The 20,526-nt window shown below is 44.7% G+C and overlaps 1 protein-coding gene across 5 annotated transcripts in view; it reads left to right on the plus strand.

Moving 5' to 3' along the window:
- LOC138566730 (sodium/calcium exchanger 2-like) overlaps positions 1 to 20,526 on the plus strand; it is a 1,535,489-nt gene that overhangs the window by 1,412,677 nt on the left and 102,286 nt on the right. For all 5 annotated transcript variants that reach the window (XM_069644348.1, XM_069644345.1, XM_069644344.1 and 2 more), the window contains one exon: positions 15,826 to 15,950. In XM_069644348.1, coding sequence (XP_069500449.1) covers positions 15,826 to 15,950 — 125 coding nt within the window. The remainder of the gene's footprint in view (positions 1 to 15,825; positions 15,951 to 20,526) is intronic.

Genomic DNA, 20,526 nt, shown 5'->3' on the forward strand with positions numbered 1-20,526 from the left:
AGAGAGAGTTGAATTTTCTGCACTGTTTCCAAGCACATCGCAAATTCACAAATGGGATCTGCTTGAATATGCAAGAAACAGTTGAGCAGCCTAATGCTCTGTCACAAAAAAAGTGCCCATTCATTGGTGCTGTGTGCCCAGCAACAAAAAAAATGTTTCACTCTTAAAAATCAATCACTGATTTTGGCTTCCGAAATGAAAACCCCAGTGTCAATCTCTATAATCTTCTCTCCCTCCAAAGAAAATAGTGGCCCTCTCAATTCTTTTCTGTTTTCTCAGAATAGAAATGAAGTGATCCTCTATGATTTTCTGTTCTTGGAGGAAACAAATCAATGACCATTCCATGTTTTTTTGTTGTCTTGGTTAAAAATGTATGTGTTCCTCTACAATTTTCTGTGCAAGGAAGATCCACAAATACATTCAATCTGTTGGTTCCTTGTCCTCTATTCTAATTCATAATTTCCTATCAAGAGTACAACTATAATTTGAAAACACTTTTTCCCACTCTAATTCTAACCATAATCTTACCCTATTCTAAAGTAATTCCCTTCACTTAATGCATGAACACCAACTGTCTTTACAAACATGTTCCTCGGAATGACACTGAAGTTCAAAGCAGGTGCTTGTAAGGGGAATCTGAGGGCTTCCTCACTTCTTTCCTCCATATATCCTCCCAGGTTGAAGAGACTTGGGCAGTGGGGATGAGGCACCCTTGGGTGAGCCACATTATCCCCCATTTCCCTTTTATAAGGAGTCAAATATTCCCTAGGCCTTTGTAGGGTATTACCAATACCTTCCCTATGTTTACAGAAAACTATCTCCCATACTTACCAGTCAGGCACTTAGATGAGGAAGAGACAACCCAGAGCCATACATCCTCTCGTTATTAACTCAGACATACACAGACACGACCCGGGTACTGGGACGAGGAAGCGGGATGCAGAGTACCAAGACCGTTATGCAGTAAAAGAACATTGCCTGCACCTGAGGCCCAGGGAATGGTATAAATGGCTCGTTCGGCTGAGGCTAATGAGATCGCATGTGGAACGCTTGCAGGAGAAGCCAAAGGTGTGAAGCCAGGGAGACAGGTGCCCGAAGCACCAACGAGCTGCAGAGTTGTTGCAGTGGAAGCGGATTGTGGCGGGAGCATTTGAATGGTCTCCGGTAACAGAGTTGGTCTGTTTACCTCCTGGAGTCAGAGACTCCCTCTCCGAACAACCAAGGCATTGGAGATCCTGCATGAGAGGTGCGTTGAGCCGGGAGAAGCGACAGCCACAGAGAGCCTTCCATCGCGGAGAACAGCACCTGGAGACAGCGTAACTGGTGAGTCAAAGAAGCCTGCATGACTCGGGGATGCTGCAGGGTGAACCGCGTGGTTGCTGCAGGTCGGATCATTCGTGAGTGAGCGAGGGATCGTTTAGGCAATATGAGTGCCGGTCCAGTTTGAAATAAAGACTTTTGATAAGTACGATAATCTGAAGCTGCTGAGAAAACAGAATGAAAGGGTTTTGTGAATACTGAACTGTGAACGAGATAAAAATGACAGGGCCAGGAAAGGGCCAGGGAAACAGAAATCTTTGAACTTGTGAATACACCTATGAACGAGGTGTAAATTCCTGTCAGGAGAATAAACTGGTAATATGATGTTGCTTTATTCAATGTGACTGAATGGAATGGAATGGAATTAAATGAAACCTACTTTTGAATACCAAACGGAAATAAAGCAAGTTTGATTGAATACCAATTTGATTGAAAGCAGTTGGTGAAATTCCCTGATAAAAGGAACTGTGAACTGTGAACTGTGTAAACTGAAGAGAACAAGCATTGGCAAGTGCCATACAAATATAAGGAACTGTATAACTTGAAAGAATAAGCAGTGGCAAAAACTCTGAGAATATATGAAAGTATAACAAGTGAATGGTGGAAAAACAAGTATTGAGAAAGCTCCAAGAGGATAAGTCCAATACCACTGTGAAGCTGAAACAATGGCAGTGTAACTGTGAAGAAGAAGCAAATAAGGTGTGTTGGTTGCGTGACCTGTAATGGGTGGGCCATGTGGTCCGACAATAGCGCCTAGACCGAGTACACCCACCTGAATCAGACACCACTAAACTCACCTATAAGCTTGCGTTTGAGTATCAAGGAAAACTTGTGTGATCTGAAATTAAGGAACTGAACTCTGTGATATTAGTGAAGGGCAACTAAGCCGGAAAAGCTGGGAATAATCCCAAGGAATTGTGTTTTGGAACCTTGAGAGACTTGAAAGCTTGGGTAAGGGAACCCTCTTTTCCAACCAGGCGCTGGAAGAGCTCTGAACTTTTATTTGAAAATGTCTCATTTTGATGCTGACATCCCTACACATTATATACAAGTAGATGTGTCGGGAAATATTGGTGTAGGACACAGACAGACATTTGCTTTGGACTTCCTGACATAGACTCTCATTAGCTTCAGCTAGGCAAGGAAATCACCCCTTAGAATAGGGCAAGTTAGGCCTTTTCCCAACCCTCTTTTTGTTTTAAGAAAAATGTGTAAACCCAAACTTTACCCAGTTGTCTGTGGCTACTTCCTGATGCCTTCACACTCCTCAATATGGGCGATGTCAACCACACTCGAGGCTTATTTATCTGAACCTTAAAAACAGTTCAAGAGGTTCAACCTAATCCAACTGGGTCTAATTCAGTAGATTTGAGTTCAGCTCCCATGCGTTTTCCATGTTTTCAAGAAAATGCTGCACAGATTGCTTTCCAGACTTGAGGTCGGACTGGCACGTTTCTCCCAATGAATTCTGTCATTCTTATCCCAATGCATTCTTGTATTGGTGTCCCAATGAGTGCTTATGGTGGATGAGGGGCTGAATTTTTATTGAACCCTCGGAGGAATGTTGTCTTTTTCCAATGCACATGCAGTGGAGATGGGATATGAATTAATTTAAGGTTGCACAAAACAGGTGTCTTATTTTACTTTGACAAACAATTCACAAAACTAAAGAAATCCTACTCCCAAATGGTTTCCCACTGTGTTAACACCAAAGGTCATAGATTAGTCGTTTCTCGCCTGAGAAAACATTGCAATAGATCTCCAATTGAGATGAGTGGAGGAAGCGGCAGAAGATACTCATTTGATAGACCTCGATTGTGTTTTGTGTCGGCAACGCCAGGAGCCAGAGTTACTGCTTGATTAAAAGAGGAGACCTCAGTTTAGTGGAGCCCTGGCAACTGATGACGATCATCTATACCAGGGGAGGGCTGCACGGTGACAGAGAATCATCCCAGTCAGAGAGGGATAGCTCTAAGTTTCCGAAATACATAGAAAATGAAGACATTGGTGCCCTGTTCCCACAGTCCATCTTGCTCATCTAGGATTGAAGGAAGGAAAAATGGTATCCGGTAATATTATCCCCATATACATGGTTGCCATACATATGGTTGGCGGGAAAAGGCTGTGGTGACTTTATATATGGTGATCATATATAAGAGGTCAAGGGGAGCTGGGGTTGCGGGGGTGTCCCCCGCTCCCCTTGAAGGAAAAAAAAGGTTTTGGGGTTTGTTCAATGTGATACTGCCCCTGCAAACCATGGCCTTTTTTTTGCAACATTTTTGGCAAACAATATTTTTGCGGGGACATTATCACATGGCACCGGAAAAATCTCTATCCCCATGTGTTTTCACTCCCAGTGGACGTTCAACTGGTTAGCAGCATCTCTGAAAGAGGAAGCTGTCTACAGGGAAGACAGGATTGTGCCTCGGGCTCTGGTGAACATTGGAACTTCGGAATATTGATGAAGATTTCCAGGTTTGACGAGAGAGACGTACTTTGTAACGCTGTTGAACGTAAGCAGCAGTGAACACCGTTGGCCTGAGAGGTACCATCTTACTTGGGCAGCACCTGGCTGTAGTGACAGGTGAGGGAGGCGGCCATCTTGGAGTCAGTAGAACGGGCAGCAGACATAGTGGCATGTCTGGTGTAAGGATGAAAATCCTTGGACAGCATGGATTATTGCTGATCGGCAACAACTATCGATGTATTTCTGCTGCAATTAGTTTGCTTACAGGAAGATCAGGCATTGTTCAGGCTTATGGAGAGGGTTGGAGGGAAACCCAGGATCCAATTCCTTAAATTCTTTAGACAGTAATGCACGCCGTCCCACTCCTTGTACGGGGGTCGTCTCCTGTTGGAAAGGGGAGCTTAAGGTTGGATTTGTACATTGGTGTGAAGACTTTGAACAATGTATAAGGAAAAGACTGCAAGAGATGGCAGGAAATATGACTTTCATCCCCAGAAATAGATTCTCAAATCCGTGGCAGGTTTAAGGCAAAGGGCATGACCGGCAAGAATGACAAAAAGGGCCCCACGTGAGCAGATGTGGAGATGGGGCAGGTGCTGGGGGTCAAACAATAGTACATCTTAAGGATAAACATTTCAATCTTTTTGCTTTTTAAAATTCTTCCATGAAGTACTGTGAGCATGTAGTGTTCTCTAGACTCTCCTCAGCAAGTCCTGCTAAAATAAAAGGAAGCATGTCTGGGGCCGTCCGTCCGACCAGCCAACCAACCAATGATGGCAAGATATGTTTTAAATGTTCCTAATGTATGTGATTGAAATAAAAGTCTTATTCTGTTGTCCAGGACTAGCAAGAAAACAAAAACTCTAACTAAGGAACTTTTTGGGCACAGATTGCTAGTCGCTTAGTGATGTGAAGATGCATTTTTCATTGACCTCTGCCGCTCTTCCATCAATCACAGGGAACTGCAGCACGGCCCTTCTGAAGAACTAAAATGTCCGTGTTTAGCCACAGCATTCCCACGGTCACACAGTTCCTATGGTCGCATTTTTGTTTTGCTGGCAGGCACCGGGAAGTAGAGTCTGATGTTTATTTTCGTTAAAAAAAAGAATGCCTTTTAGAGCCTCACTTCAATGGTAGCTTTGCTTGTACTCATGGAGATGGCATTTTGTAGTTTTAAAAACAAACTAGAAAGGAAACTATTTGTGAAAAGAGCTGCAAGTGAATTCGAGAAAAGAAAAAGGCAACCAGCCCTGATGTTGTTCTTTAATGGGGTGTGTCTCTATACATCACTCATAGGGGTAGCACACACAAAGCTAGGGGGCACCAACGTCAAACGGTAATTTGTAATTATATATATATATATATATAATTACAAATTACCGTTTGACGATATATATATATATATTCAAAATGCATGTCCTATGATCATAATATATAATGCATTTCATTTCTCTGCGATGAGCGGACCATGTCTCACAAGTGATATGGCGTACAGTGCACTAAAAGACAATGGGCCTCATTACGAGCTTGGCAGTTACCCCGTAACTCCTCCGCCTGACTTCCTGGTGCCACCGGGACATTACAAGTCCCAGCGACGCAGGAAGGCAGGAAGCCTGATTCTGTAAGTCCCGAGAGACGGAAGTGCCCGCACTATTGCTAATGGTGCTGGTGCAAGATCTGCCTACCGGGGCCGCTGCGCCCGCCACTGACAGACCTGTCGGGCGCAGCGGCCCTGGCCGGCAGACTCGTAGTGTGGCGGTCCAGAAACAAGGGTGCCAGTGAGCTTACCAGCACCCTTGTTTCCGGACCACCACAATTGTAATAAGGCGCAATGAGTCTTTTTTTTCACAGAATGCACTGGGTCACTTCTAGGTGAGCCACAGAGAGCAAGTTAAGGAAAAGAATGCACAATGAGATAAAAGGGTGTGCCTAAGGTCACACAATGCAATCATGCACGGAATTGTCCCCAGGCTGCCTATTTCCACACTTCACAATTCACTCTCAAAGTGGTCGGGAGCAGTGCAGATTATATATATATATATATATATCTATATATATATTTATATATAGATATATATATATATAGATATAGATATATATATATATATATATATATATATATATATAGATATATATATATTATGTTTATAGCTTAAATGAGCTTCATCATAATATACAAAACAACATTTAATACACAAGCATTAAAATACAAATATTCAATTAATCAGTTAATCACAATTTCATACATAACATAAACACATCACAATTAATTCCATCCTAAATTACAGAATTACAAAAGAATGGATAGGTCGGTAAGCATTAACTTGCAGACCCAGTGGCTACTGCCCATAGTATACCGATACCCAAGACAAGAACGGCTGTCGGCATTAATTATTCGGTTTAGGCATTTTTCCCACCTTTGCCAGCTTTAATAGTTATTTCCAGATATTAAAGAAAGCCATATGTATTGATTTATGACCAGAATTCAGACAGTACCGGCAAAATGGCTCACTCTTGATACTATTATATTCTGAAACATAAGGACCCAGCATCTTCATATAAAGAGGGCCATGTTCCATGCACTCCGTCAGCACTTGCTGGACAGTCTCCAATTTACCCGCTGGACCACAAGAATGACAGCCCCTCTTCTCTTTTGGGATTCCCTGCTCTAGACCCATAGAAGCTAATACCGGCAGTCTGCTGATTTGCAGTAATAACATGAACCTGCGTAGTTCAGGGCAAGGACAAAATTGGGTATAACTTTGAGGTGCTTTATATTTGTGGGCGAGTTGGTCGAGAACGGTACGTAGCAAGATGTTCATAATTAGCACACCTGTCCCTTTGCTCCAGCTTACGGCTAGGAGTCTTAATTAATGCCTGCAAACTGTCCTCACAATCAGGTTTCTATCCCATATGTTCAAGACTTGCATGTGTAAGTGATACCAGCGAATCAGAGTGGGTGGTGGATACTTGCTGGCCCAGTAGATCTAACAATGGACACACTGGTGCATTACGAGACATCAAATATAGTAGGATTCTCCTCTTCATTGGCATCGCAGATAGTGATATAAGGTCCAACTTCAGGCCGATCATTTCCACAAACAATTGCAAAAGGGTAAAAAAAATACATGGGCGCCAGAGGGAAAGTTAAATTAGTGGAAGTGTCAGAGGAGAGCTCAGAGGCATGACGGACTCCCACACCGCAATAAATGCAAAGGGAGGGGGTGCTAGACAAAAGTGCAGAATTGAAATTACAATTAGTAGTAGAAACCTGCTTTAAAGTAAAAACATAGACCCTTAAAATAAATGTGTACTGTATTTCATAGCACAATGTCAAATGCAATGAAGGGAAAAATCTATGTTAGTGTTAAAATTAGTAAGTTCCATTAAAATGGTAAAATATAACTATGAATTTAACAGACTCGCTGAAATAAACCCTACTTCTACTTCTTTAGGTGAAGTAGTGTTAAATTAACAAAACACTGTGACACACAGGCTGAGTTACATGGTAAAGAGCAATGATGTTCCACTGGGCTTTCACATTGATGGTTTCATCGCTAAGGGTTATGTGCTTGCAGCTGAGCACCTTTGACAATCAGGCCAAGAATGAACTCGGAGGGGACCATCCAGCGTGCGGTGCATGTGGGTCCCATCCTTTTTTCCTCTGACATCCCAACACTTTAAGTCCTTCTTTTGCCTCATTTGAAAGTCATCCCAGCACTAGCTCTCCACACTCATCCTCATCTAACTCTGACAATGTGGAGCTTTTATGCAAACTTGGGAGAACAAATTCTAAAACCAACACAAAGTTGATCAAACTAAATGAGCCAGTTCTGAAATTAGAGACCAGGGTGTATGGAATCCAATGCTTTGACTCAACACATCCCATCCAATCCCCGGAAGATATGAAGGTCCTTGAAGAGATGATGACCCTCACTAGTGCCCTCACTCAAAAAACAGAATTTTATCTTAGCTTTCTGGACTGAGAGCCTGGAGAGTCACCAAAGAGCCCCTTTTGGGCGCGTGATGGTTTTCGCCAGTAGATCTGAGGGCTCAGACCTGAAGGGCCTTCAGCATACCTGGCTGTGGTAGCAGCTACCTTTGTGGTTCCACGTTCAATTTCTCACAGAGCACCTGTACATTCAACTGACTGATGGTCAAGAGTGGGGAAGGAGACAGCAGTTTAATAATCAGTCCTGCATTCTGGCTCTCAGATCTTGTGTACTCTTCCTAGATTTTGTAGGGCCTGCGAGGGTGGGCGTTCCTTCTCAGTTCTGGCTCCAAAGATGTGGAACACTCTACCTTCTCACCTTTGTGAGCGGTCTGATCATCTCTCCTTTCGGTAAAGCTCTAAAGACATTTCTTTTTGTTTAAGTTTGGGTAGGGGATCCTTTTTTAGCAGCCCTTATGGTCAGCACCACCCAGATGCCTTAGGGCCATGTTCTTGCGCTTCATAAATCATTATACAATACAATAGAATGATTTAACTGGAAAGCTGAATGGAAAGGGATCGGCTCTAGCAGAAACCTAGAATCAAGAAAGAGACATTACGTTTTTGAGGGGCGGAATATCGTTATTTTTCCTGATGTGGGTGAAGCAACCAAGAAATTCCTAGAACCCATATAATATTGTCACACCATAGATGAAAGTGTAAAAGGACCACAAAATCTACATCTTCTGAGAATCTGGAGAAGCGAAAACCTAGCACCTTGAAAATCAAGGAGAATGTGAACAATCGGCATTGAGGAAGCTTATGAGGCACTTTTCTTGAATATTCCGGAAGAATAACACCCACGAGGGATGTAGCCCTACTGTGTGGCTTGGAGCAGTGATTCCTTTATCCCGGTCTCGGGTAAAGTAAAAACCCTGGGTATATACCTGAAAGCATCTCTGGGTGCCGAAGCACATGTTGCTTACCTAAACAAAAAAAACTGCCAGTACTACTTGAGATTGCTTAAATTCATCAGACTTTATTTAAGTGAAAAGAACTGTGTAATGGTTGCCAGGGCCACTATCCTCTCCAGCTTGGATTACGGCAATGCCCTTTTGTTAGGACTATTAAGGGGTGTATAGCGCATTGTCAGACTATACAAAGAAACGGTGTGAGAATCATCAGACAGAAAGCCAGAAGGGAGCATATCTCAGCCGACAGGAAGTCCCTCCACTGGCTGGCCTTAGAGGACCAAATAACTTTCAAATCCATAACTACGGTACATTGTTGCATCTTTGGACTAGCCCCTGACTACTTTAAAGACCAAATAACCCTTTACGCCCTGGGCCTGACCTTGAGATCGGAGGCTCAAGGACTCATTGTACACACAGTAGCCAAAAGAGCAAACGGGTGGGGACACTCTTTCCCGACAAGTGCGGATCAGACATGCAACTGTTTACCCTGTTCATTAAGACTAGAGGAAAACTACACGACCTTTAGAAAGAAATTAAAAACAGCTTATTCAAGTAGAAAGCTTAGACCTACTTCCCTAAACAATCTGAATGTCCCGTTCTCTATCCGTTGTCCTTGTCTTCATGTACCTGTGGGCTTCGGTGCGAAATAAGTAAGTAAATACACAAATAAATAAATACAATATATAAAGGCATTGGCATTCAGGAAGGTGCACTGAGTTGGAGAGTCCCAGGGAAGAATACAGCATAGAACCTCCTTGTGGGTTATCCCATGTTTCGCTTTGGACACAATGACTCACAGTGATTCTTGTACCTCTTTAAAGATATTTTTGTGTGATCGGTAGGCTGCTGGTTGCTATTTTTGTGTCGCCCCCAAAATGTAGTAAAAATATATTCTTTTAATAGAAATAAATAGATCAGTCCTGCAGAGGCAGCCCAGCAGCGGGATTTGCCTCACAAAAAGGTTTCCGCCAGGCTGAACACCTCTGCTGACAGATGACACCAAGGATAATGTTTCGCCAGTGCAGCACTGATTTGTGAAGCCCACCAAATTTCCCACTTCTCATCCCTGGGAAACCTACCAGAATGCGCCCTCTTGCCTGACGGGACATGCAATGCCTTGTGGAGGGATCCCGGAGCAGTTCTTAGGGCCAGGGTCTGCTGCTGCCTCCTAGTTGATGTTGGGTCTAGTGAGGTTGAAATGTTCCATCACCGGGTCACTCTGCCAAACCTAAGTGCGAGAAGTGATTTACACTGCTTGGTTCAGGAAAGGTGGTGTCAAGGCAGGGGCATGTACACTGGAGAGAGAATGCATGGACCATCTTCCTCCAAGGTTTAAATTGAGTTCAGTTTTGCTAAACTTATGATCACAGGCTAAGAGAACTGATTGGGTACTGTATTAATTCAGCTTTTATATGGCACAGTGTAGCATAAGACAGGTATGAGCAAGCTTCAGGTACCCATGAAGTGTGAGGAAAGTGGAAGGCCAGGAGCATATGGATTCTTCTTCTGAACAGATTGAAATCACAACTTAAAACAGACACAGCATGTACTAGGACAATTCTCCAGTAATGAGACTCTGAGTAAGAGGCAGGGGATAAAGCTGGAATTGACATTTTTCACCTTTATTCCAAACAATGTATCTTTGACGTAAAGGGGCTAGGAAGTGACTGAATGAAAGGTTTCCCAATAGAAATTGTCAGGATAAGAATGATTAAAAGAGGAAAAATAAATTTGTGTTCATTTCATATTGTCCTAGTGTTAGCAACATTTTATTTATTTATTTAATATTTATAAGCGCAAAAATTGTTTCCAGGCACCTGTGAGAAACCTGAGGGGATTCTCCCGAGTAGATCCTGGGAATGCCTTATTCAGGTGGCCAGGGACGAACTGGCCCTTGCTTTTTCCAACCCTTGGGGTAGACGAGTGGCGAAGGATCACTTAAGTAGGGGAACACGGGTTTGTGCTCAGGTAAATGCCCCAGGTGAGACACAGTACTATACAGAGGAAGAAGGAGAGGAGAGTGAGATCCCTGAGATCTTTGTAGGCCGTACTACATCTGCCTCCCTTCCCCCCACCTAATCTCTCCTGCCCAGACCCAGCGACCGTGCCATATATATATACAATCCCCTAAGATCCCAAATCTGGTTGCACCCAAAAATCATATCTCCCAAAATCCCTGTTTTCCTGCATCCTACCCAAACACTCCCTGACATTCTTTTCCACATCCCTCTGGTTCATATTTTCCAAACTCCCAGTTAGCATTAACAAAACACTACTGTTCCCATAATCCCTCCTATTAATTTCACAAGCCCTACGAAATGTACTCTTCCGAAATCACCTACCCACCTAGGACGAATAATATATTTGCCCTTCTTATAATTACATCCCCCCATCCTATCACGCAGAAACTCTACCTCTCCCTTTGTCTGACACGAACACACCACAACGGACTAACACTAACGCTGCTTCTCTGACATGTACCAACACTGGGGTCAGGCAAGGTCAGGCAATTACCTGAATCACACACACACCTGACGGCCCTTTCCCTTCCCCACATGGATGAAAGGACGGAGCACGAGAGCACAAAACGAGCAAGGAAGACCGCACGACGAGAGATCTAACTAAGTACGGTGGTATAAAAGGAGGAGAAAGACAGCGCAAATCAAGAGGATACCTAGGAGAGAAGTGTCCTTGCCCTTATCGACAGAGGCCAGTGAAACCTCCAGAGAAGGAATCGTAAGACTGCAAACAATAACCTGTGTGTGTTGCAGTAGATGTCAACGGTACATGGGCGCCTCCTCTGCTGACAGCTAAGCCGGGGAGAGACCATGGCCCAGGGGTACCGATCTTGACTTCACAGACAAGAAAGCCAAGCAGTTCATCACAGCCGGTGAGTCGAGGGGAGAGCCGATACGAAACCAAACTGTGTTGAACGAAAGTAGCAAGCTGCTTATTAATGAAAGAACAAATAACTATTGATACGTAAGGGGATAGCCAGCATAGCATATTCAAGCTCCATGTGGGTGCGCACTTGAGAAACTTTGGGCGATTACCCTGTTGTTGAACTACCGTAACCAGAAAGCCTTGGGAGGAAGGCGAGAAGGGGGTCAAAGTGGTCATACAAGGTCACAGATGATTGTAAAAACTAAGGGAAGCGAATCCTGCATCGTAAAAGTTGGCAAGAGTGATCACAACATAGGGATGCCAACCAGGGGCGAAGTCTGAAGTCCCGATTAACAGTGTGTTGACGAGCATGAACCCGACCGAGGGATGTCCCCAGTGAACTGTTTAAAAAGACATTAAGATTTGTGAATGGTACAGATGAAGATTGTGTTGAAAGCCATAGTGAACCCGGCTGAGGGAGGCTAACAATCAAGAGGGATCTGAGCCCGAATGAGGGGGAACCTAGGGGTGAAGAACTATCATCCAAACACAAGTAAAGACAATCAAAGAGGAATTTTGGAACCAGAGAGGGATCTGAGCCCGAATGAGGGGGAACACAGGGGTGAAGAACTATCACCCAAACGCAAGTAAAGACAATCAAAGAGGAACTTTGGAACCAGTGTTGACTTTTTCTATAAATATTTTGAGAGCTCATCAGACCCTCAGAAGGGAGAAGCTTGATGACTGAGGGGCCTGATACCGATTGAAAGTTTCTTGTGGATCTGAGCCCAAACGAGGGGGATCCAAGGGTGAAAAGGCCTCACCCAACGTGCAAGCTGAATGGACCTTCTGTTTGTTATTTTATTGAAGACATCAGGTCCTCGGAGGCAAGAGATTTGTTTTGTGTAGAAAAGAGACTTAACCACTGAATGCCCTGACAAGCTGAGAACGTAATTATTAGCTCCTGCGGGGATCGCTCGTTCGAATGCTTTGCTCCAGAGCCCTACCTTGTCCCGTGCTCAAAACGTGGGGAAGGGAGACCCAACTGCCGCATCCTGACTTATTATTTGTGAACACTTCTTTCTTTCCTATGAACCCTATCCCACACTCTTTGTATTTAGCGTAAGGATTAGTAAAATGTTTTTTCTTAGTATAGGCCCTTTTATTTGATAAGACACCGCTAGGACTGCCTTATTGTTATTTGATGGTCGTAGCTTGCTCCCATCTTAGATTTAGGCTTAGATTATTTCCAACCCGCATAAACAGTTTAACAAACTCCCTTGAATTGTGATCACGTGTGTCTGTCTTTACTATTGCCATGAGTTCCTTACACACAAGGTAAAAAAGGGGGAGGAGCAGTGGGTATAAAAAACAATAACGGTCCTACTAGGACTTGTGACATTCGGATTGTGCAAGTGCAGTAATATGAAGTGCGGGGGGAGTGGTGGAGGGGAGCCAGGGAGGGGGAGAGATGGTCAGGGTTGGGGGATAAAAGCGGGTGCTTAAAATAAGGGGAGGGGAAGAAGGAGGAAAGGCCCAGGAGAGGCAAGTGCTGGGGGGCCCTGGGGAGGGGTAAGTGCCAGGCGATCCCTGGAGTGGACCGCTATCTAAGTGTGAGGATGGGGCTGGACCATGCTCAGGAAGGATGTCTGTCCCACCAGGCTAGTTAGGGAGGGGGGCCAGAAGGGCAGTGAGGGTTAGGGGTGTGCTTGTAAGACTGGTCAGGGAGAGTCTGGTGCTCTGTTTGACTCATAAGTGACCAGGCCACCAGTCGCAGCAGCAGATGTGGTGTTAGCAGGGGAGAGGGAAGGAGGTAGAGAAGAGCGGGGTCTTGAGAAGTTTGTGGAACTTAAGGAGATGCGGCTCAAGTCTGAGAGAGACAAGGAGGCCATTCCACAGGGAGGCACCAGCCGAAGAGAGAGATCGACCCCACACTCTCTGCTTGGAAAAACGACTAGTCTGCCAAGAGTTAGAGCTAGAGAACCCAAAGGCTCAAGCAGGGAGGTGCTTAGGGAGAGAGAGTTGGCTATATCGGGGTACAAGGCCCCAGAAGGCCTTGTGGATGATGCAGATGGTCTTGAATTTGATCCTTGCAGCCGCAGGGAAACAATGGACAGATTTAAGGGCTGAGAGATGCAGTCCCTGGGCTTAAGGTCAAGGATAACTCTTGCAGTCCTATTCTGAATTAGTTGAAGGGGACGAAGAGATGACAGAGGCAGATTGAGGAAGAGGCTATTGCAGTAGTCAAGCATAGAGAGGACCAGAGTGAGACTTCTAAGCACTAAAATTCTAACAAAATAGAACATCTGACACAGAGTTTCAAGATTGCAAGGCAAAACTTTAATACACACATATAATGCACTCAAGCAGACTTCAGGTTCATCCACGACCACTATTTCATGGACAGTGGAGAAGTGAAGTGCCTGAATGGTTCACCACATCGCATTTTATACAAAAATGAGCCTGCATCAACATAGGTCATTTGTTATTCATTTGTAAAAGATAATAAGGCAAATATGTTTAAACTACTAGACAATAATTCACCTAATCCCAAGAGGGCAGGACAATATTGCATATTCGCCAGATGTTCTTGCTATGTCAAGAGTCTTTACTTTGCTTATGGCTCATTCACATACTATCCACCAGTTCATGGTCAGTGACATATGTTATGTTAAACACAGAACCCGCCCGCCCTTCATTCCAACAATGGTCACCCTATTTGCACAACCTTTAAAAGATACCTTTCGTGATTTTAATAAGAATGGAAGGGCTGATCATTATGACTCAGTGTGTAACTAGTCTGTACTTAGTGCGGTCAGCATTTACATAACATTTAGCTAAGAGAATGAAACTATATTGAAACAGCTTTTCTCACGTTGCTGAATGTGAAGGCCTTATTTTAATAATATTCCACCTGAGTTTATCAGTGATGGCCAGGCGGCTAAAGCATGCCCTACATGGACCCAGTCTTTTTCTGTCAAAACACATTCTTATAATGACTGACAGAAAAAGCCACAAACACATTTCCATTTTGATTTACTCAGTGAAGCTGACAAATGCAACTCCTTTTTTTAACATTGCTAAAAGAACAGGGTTTTGATTGCAAAAAGGGATTAGCTTAGGGCTAAGAAAAATGCATATTAATATTATATCCTAACAAGAGCTTTGGGGACATTGAGTTTCTGGGTGAAGGTGAGGAAAGAGAGAATGCCTCTGAGGAGGTGAAGCTGAAAGTGGGACTTCTTGGCAAGGTCCGTGATGTGAGGAGTGAAGGAGAGAGAGGAGTCAAAGATGACACAAAGGTTTTTTGCCTCACAGGAGGGCAGCCAGAGAGTGGGAGGGGAGTGGGGGAGCAGGGGTCTCAATGAGAGGGATCTCGGTCTAACTGGCATTAAGACAGAGATCATTAGCTGTGCACCATGCCTGAATAGCAGTCAGGCATTCAGGAATTTGAGAGGAGGAAGAGGAGCTAGAAGAGGGAAGCTTGATGGAGAACTGAGTGACACCATCATTACACTGGAAATGAGGAGAGAAGGAGGAGATCAGGTGGGCCAGAGGGGCAAGGTAGATGTTCAAGAGCCACAGCGATAGGATAGAGCCATGAGGTACACCACTGGTAGAGAGTGAGATGGAGGAGAGGAAAGAACCCAGTTGCACCTGGGAGGGATGATTAGACAGGAAGCATCATGATACCAAGGATGTCATGAAGCCGCTTTATGAGGGTGACATGATTGACCGTGTGAAAGGCAGATGACAAATCCAGGAGGATGAGAACAGAAGGAGAGTTGGAGTATGCGGGCAACATGCACATTAGGTATAATCGTTTTGTCATTGAACCCTTTTGGCAAAATGCAAATAAGTCACGTTCATTGGTGATGGGCAGTGCCACATCAAAACAGATAAAAGGGGAGATTATATCATGAAAAAGTTAAAGAAATAGTGCTTTGTCAGCCAGTGTCATGAAGAGCACTCACACTGATGGCTGGTGTTGGTTTTGTCAAACACCAAGGGATCATTTATTCAAGGTTGCCTTTTTGCCAAAGTTGTTGAGTCAATTAGCATTTACGCAATGTCTGTCAAAATACAAATGATGAGTAACTCAAATGCAATCAACAGGTTTACACCTATTAGTTAATAACCTTGTTTCACCTTTGTATAAAACAGGCTCCGTGTGTTGAACAGACCCCTCGGGTCCAAAAGTTGCTGGGCCAGCCACCTGTTGATAAACTGACCTGTGCTCTCTCACTCAGATGAAGACGATAAGAAGCTGTCCGCGGAGGAGGAGGAGGCCAAGAGAATCGCAGAGATGGGCAAGCCGATTCTTGGGGAGCACTCAAAGATGGAGGTTGTCATCGAGGAGTCCTACGAGTTTAAGGTGATTTCTCTCTTACGCTACCCGTACACCTAGTGGCTGTTTTATCTCATCACACAATGAGCCTACTGTTCTATTTTAATTTGACTCTTAGTTCCTATTACTATGGGTCATCCTGCTGCTACCTTCCTGTTCCTAACATGTTCCCAGCATATCACAGGGTCTAACCATGTCTGTCGCCCTCATCCTGCATATCTATCAAGTGGCCTGCAGGTTGGCCTGACTGCTCTGTTCTTCGTTAGCAGAGATAGGCACCACGAGACTGCTGTTTGAAAGATTCGACCTGCTGGCTCGCTGTAGGACGCTTAGACCCCAACTGAGATTGGTTATGACTCAAGAGGCTGCCACTGCTGCTCTGGTTTGGTTCTTTATTCTTGCCTCGGGAAGATAGCTGAGGGGCAACACGCTCGCCTTAGAAGAAAAACGACATGAAGAAACACAGGTTCGATCCCCAGATCTGTGCTTAGAAGCCTGTGGGTATTAAGCGCGTTATAAATAACCAACTACAATTACAAAATTTCAACATAGCATTTTTTTGCTTGTGCGTAAAAACAACAATTTCTTTGCTGATTCTGTTCTATTCTATGTATTTCTTATTTAGCGCCTTATACCCAAAGGCCTCGGGCACTGACTTAACTAACAACAATAAACAAAATAGATGGAAGCTGATACAAATATCATGCAAATTAGTCTCTGTCTTCATCCAAAAGGAAGGTCTTCATTGATTTCTTGATCTGGGCCAGAGAAAGATTTGTTTTTACTGCTAAATTCAGTAGGGTACCTCGCACGCTGGTAAAATGCAGGTAAAACCGGCACGGCTGCCGCCTGAGACATTTTTTTTGCCGGCGCCCGGGAATGGGCAATTACTGGAGCATTACAGCCCCGTCGGACCATTCCTAGGCGCCGGAAAAAAATCCTCCCCATTCGAGCCCCATATTGCTCAATGGGAATGGGGAGGCCGGATGTACCGGCACCATTCGTGCATGGTGCCAGTGCATTCGACATGGTCTGCTCGTGGGTGCGGGTCAGCCTGCCAGGTCAGACCTGGCGGGTGAAAAGGCACCCGCGAGCATACCTCGTAGTTTGTCGGTCCGGTAACAACCGTACCGACAAGCTTACCGGTACCGTTGTTACCGGACTGGCAACCTTGTAATGAGGCCCTATTTGTGGTTCTCTACATCGCTTACATCAGCCCATGGGCCTCTGTTCTGTGACTTGTTATGATATGAAGCTTTTATACTGTGCCAAATCACTCCCATGGTGGTATCAGAGCACCTGGCTCGTTAAAGTAGGTGTATTGTGCCCCCAGGGATGACCAGACATTACGCTGAGGAGTGCAGAGGTGTGGGGATAATAAAAGGGGCCTGGAAAGCGATCAGGATTGGGTTACTCAGATGACAGCGAGATATGTCATGGCAGCCAGTCCTGGGCATAAGGGAGCCCCTCCCAGGGTACAGATGGATACAATCTAATAATGATTAAGAAATGAAGGTAAGTATTGTAAAGGAGTGCCCAATGGTATGATATCCAGAGCCCTATGGCAGTACAAATACCACCCGCCTGCCCATAACTATGCAGCTACAGTATGTGCATTAGGGTATAGGACACAAAAGCATTGAACCCTACAAACACCCCACAATCACCCCTCACTGTGAAGCTATTGTATAGTGCCCTGAAGCACAGCACAAGGCAGTTCTAATACCCCACAGTCACCCATAACTGCACAGCTTCGATATGTGCCCTGTGGGATAGCCCAAACTGGGCTACTGTGTAAGGTAGGGCCAGAGCAGCGCGCGGCTGCCTGTAATAAGCTCCTTTCCTTGGGTGTACTCTGCCTAGACTATGTCTGTGTGTGTGTATATATATATATATATATATTGTCACAGATACACAGAGGCTTATTCCAAGATGATGAAAGGGGCTCATGAAATATACCCACCAATAACTAAAGCAACTGTGGGGCTATTTAACGGCATTCCTCATACATTTGCGCAATCTTGCGTTGTCGGGCCGTTCAGGGCATGCATGTGGTGAATCCAGAGGATCTACGTTATAAAACCGAGCCCCAAAACTCGAATTACAAAATTACAAAGCCCATATGTTCGCATTCGATTTCTGGGGATTTTATTTGTTTCCCCCCATTGGCCATTTAATGTATGCAGCAGACACCCCATGTTAGGTATTATGGGCTTGGATTTTGATACCAGATCGAATGCACACCCTTTCTTCGAAATGTTGGGGTAAACCCAATCCAGACGCGTCGCTTTTGTATGCACTGCAACACCCCATGCCATTCAGTTCTGTGGATTGTGTTTGCTGCAACAGCAACACCTGCGAAAGCTGCTGAAACTATTTCTGTGCATGTTGGCATGCGCGTGTGCGCTCAGGTGCTGTGTACCAGCATGGTGGTGATGCCTGGAGTGCGCAGTAGATGTCTGCGCAAGGCCGTGGTGCCTGCATACTTGCCACAACCGCATGAAAGCCTGAGGACATTTGCTCTGCAAGGCTAGTCCCCTGATCCTTTCCTTGCCCGCTATGTATCACTCTGTGAATCCCTGGCGCAGTAACGGCCCGCAGGCCGGTGAGGGCTGCACGCGCGTTCTCATTCCCCTATCACAGTGCCTATGCTGAAGGCGAAGCTCCTACCCGCCAGGTGTTCGTTGATATTCCCGCGACTTGTAGGTGGAACGAATTACCCATTGCCGAAGGAAACTAACTCTGTAAAGAAAAATTCCCTTTCAAGGACCTAAACGCTGCACGTGTAGCCGTGCCCCGGAAGTGAAAGGACCCCTCCTCTCTGGTGAAGTGTTTTGTATGCCCGGTTGTTGTAAATGTCATGAATGGTTGAAAGGCAGGGCCATCAAGGCACGTACAATTCTACTCCACCCGCCAATGAATCGCATGGTATATAGTGACCCTATTTTTGGCTGGAAAATGGACCCAACCATGGATATTGTGGGGGAGCCACTGGAATGGGGGAGATCTGTACTCCAGTCATGAGACCAACCCGGCTGGAAAGATGTGCGGGGATTGTTGTCCACTGCAGGCACCGGTCTCTGTGTAGTAGGGAGGTGCATGCTGTGGCTGCCTGGTAGTACACATTGTCAGTAGGTTGCCAGTACACATGCATGTTAGCGAGATACGGTTAGAGGTTGTGATGTGCCAGCCGTGACTATGCTCGATGTTGGGAGTTATTTTGAATGACACCCCCTCGTTTGGCCATGCTCAAATCTAACCTGGGCTCCATCCCCAGACATCACACGTGACATTACATAAACCCTGGCTCCTTCCCTCCGCCCCGGGTTATTTGGTCCCGGGCCCCTGGGCATTATGCATTACCCTTAAACAGTCATTCCCTCCTCGCCTTTAGGTCTCGGCATGGGTCAGCCATTGGCATGGCATGTTCTCTTTGCCACATCATTTTTCTTTCCAGTTTCTCATTTCACTCCATTGAAATCTGGGAATACATATAAGACCACCCCCCATTTGCCTCCTTTGTTGCTCTGATGCCAACATATGAAAGGTCCAGCCTTTCACTTTAGAAGTAGCCGCCTGGGTGTCAGTATTGGGCAGTGCAAAGGATGAAATACATTTCAAAGACACCCTCTGCTAGACATTAGATTTATTTGGAGGAGATTGAATCATGCAGGTGATAGGTGCACCTCTGTCCAGGGCCCAAGATAAGATTTTGATGCTGGAATAGTTTACTCTCAAAAAAGAGTTACTATTGCGAATGGGGATTGAGTAAAAATATACCTTAACTCTAAAAACAGATATCATTTTGTACCGCTGTAATTGTATCTCCTTGGGTTTTCCTTTCATGCTGTTGTAATGTAATTACACGTGGTATATTTTTGGCACGTTTCTGGGTGTCTTTTACAATTCTCCTTGGAGAATTGGGAAAACCCAAGGAGATACAATTACAGCGGTATTAAGTTATTCCCCTATCTTCAACAGTCTCAAGAGAGAGATACAAAAACTGTGGCCGATTTTGAATACGGGTGCAACTGAATTGGATTATCCTTTGTTTGCTATTAAACGGAGAATGAATATTCGGGATAAATTACTGCACACACTGGTAGAGCTGAAGGACAATATAGATCATACCACTCTCTGGGATACCACTAGCCGGGGCATTTGTAATGTGTAAGCAGACTACAAGAAGTAAATCTATCGATATCGGGTGGAAGACACCGTGGATACAGAGACACCTGACAAACTGTAACAGCAAAGGGGTTATATACCTCATTACTTGCCCGTGTAACCTGAGATACATTGGGATGACAGCACGTCCAGTAAAAACGCGATTGATTGAACATAAGTCCTGTTTGAGGACTAGAAAAATGACAGCACCATTAGTCAGCCACTTTGTATCACAACAACATACAGGGGAAGACTTTAAGTGGACTATACTGGAAAAGGTATGCCTACCCCGGAGGGGCGGCAATTTTCATGATATTCTCTTGAAGAAAGAACAACAATGGATCTTCCGCTTAAATACAGTAGAGCAGGGCCTCAATGAAGAGATCCAATGGAACAGTTTGGCATTAATTAAATAACTGGAAATAAGCCTCAGTTG

Source organism: Ambystoma mexicanum, chromosome 2p (assembly GCF_040938575.1).
Source record: "Ambystoma mexicanum isolate Mex_15411 chromosome 2p, UKY_AmexF1_1, whole genome shotgun sequence".
Lineage (NCBI taxonomy): Eukaryota > Metazoa > Chordata > Amphibia > Caudata > Ambystomatidae > Ambystoma > Ambystoma mexicanum.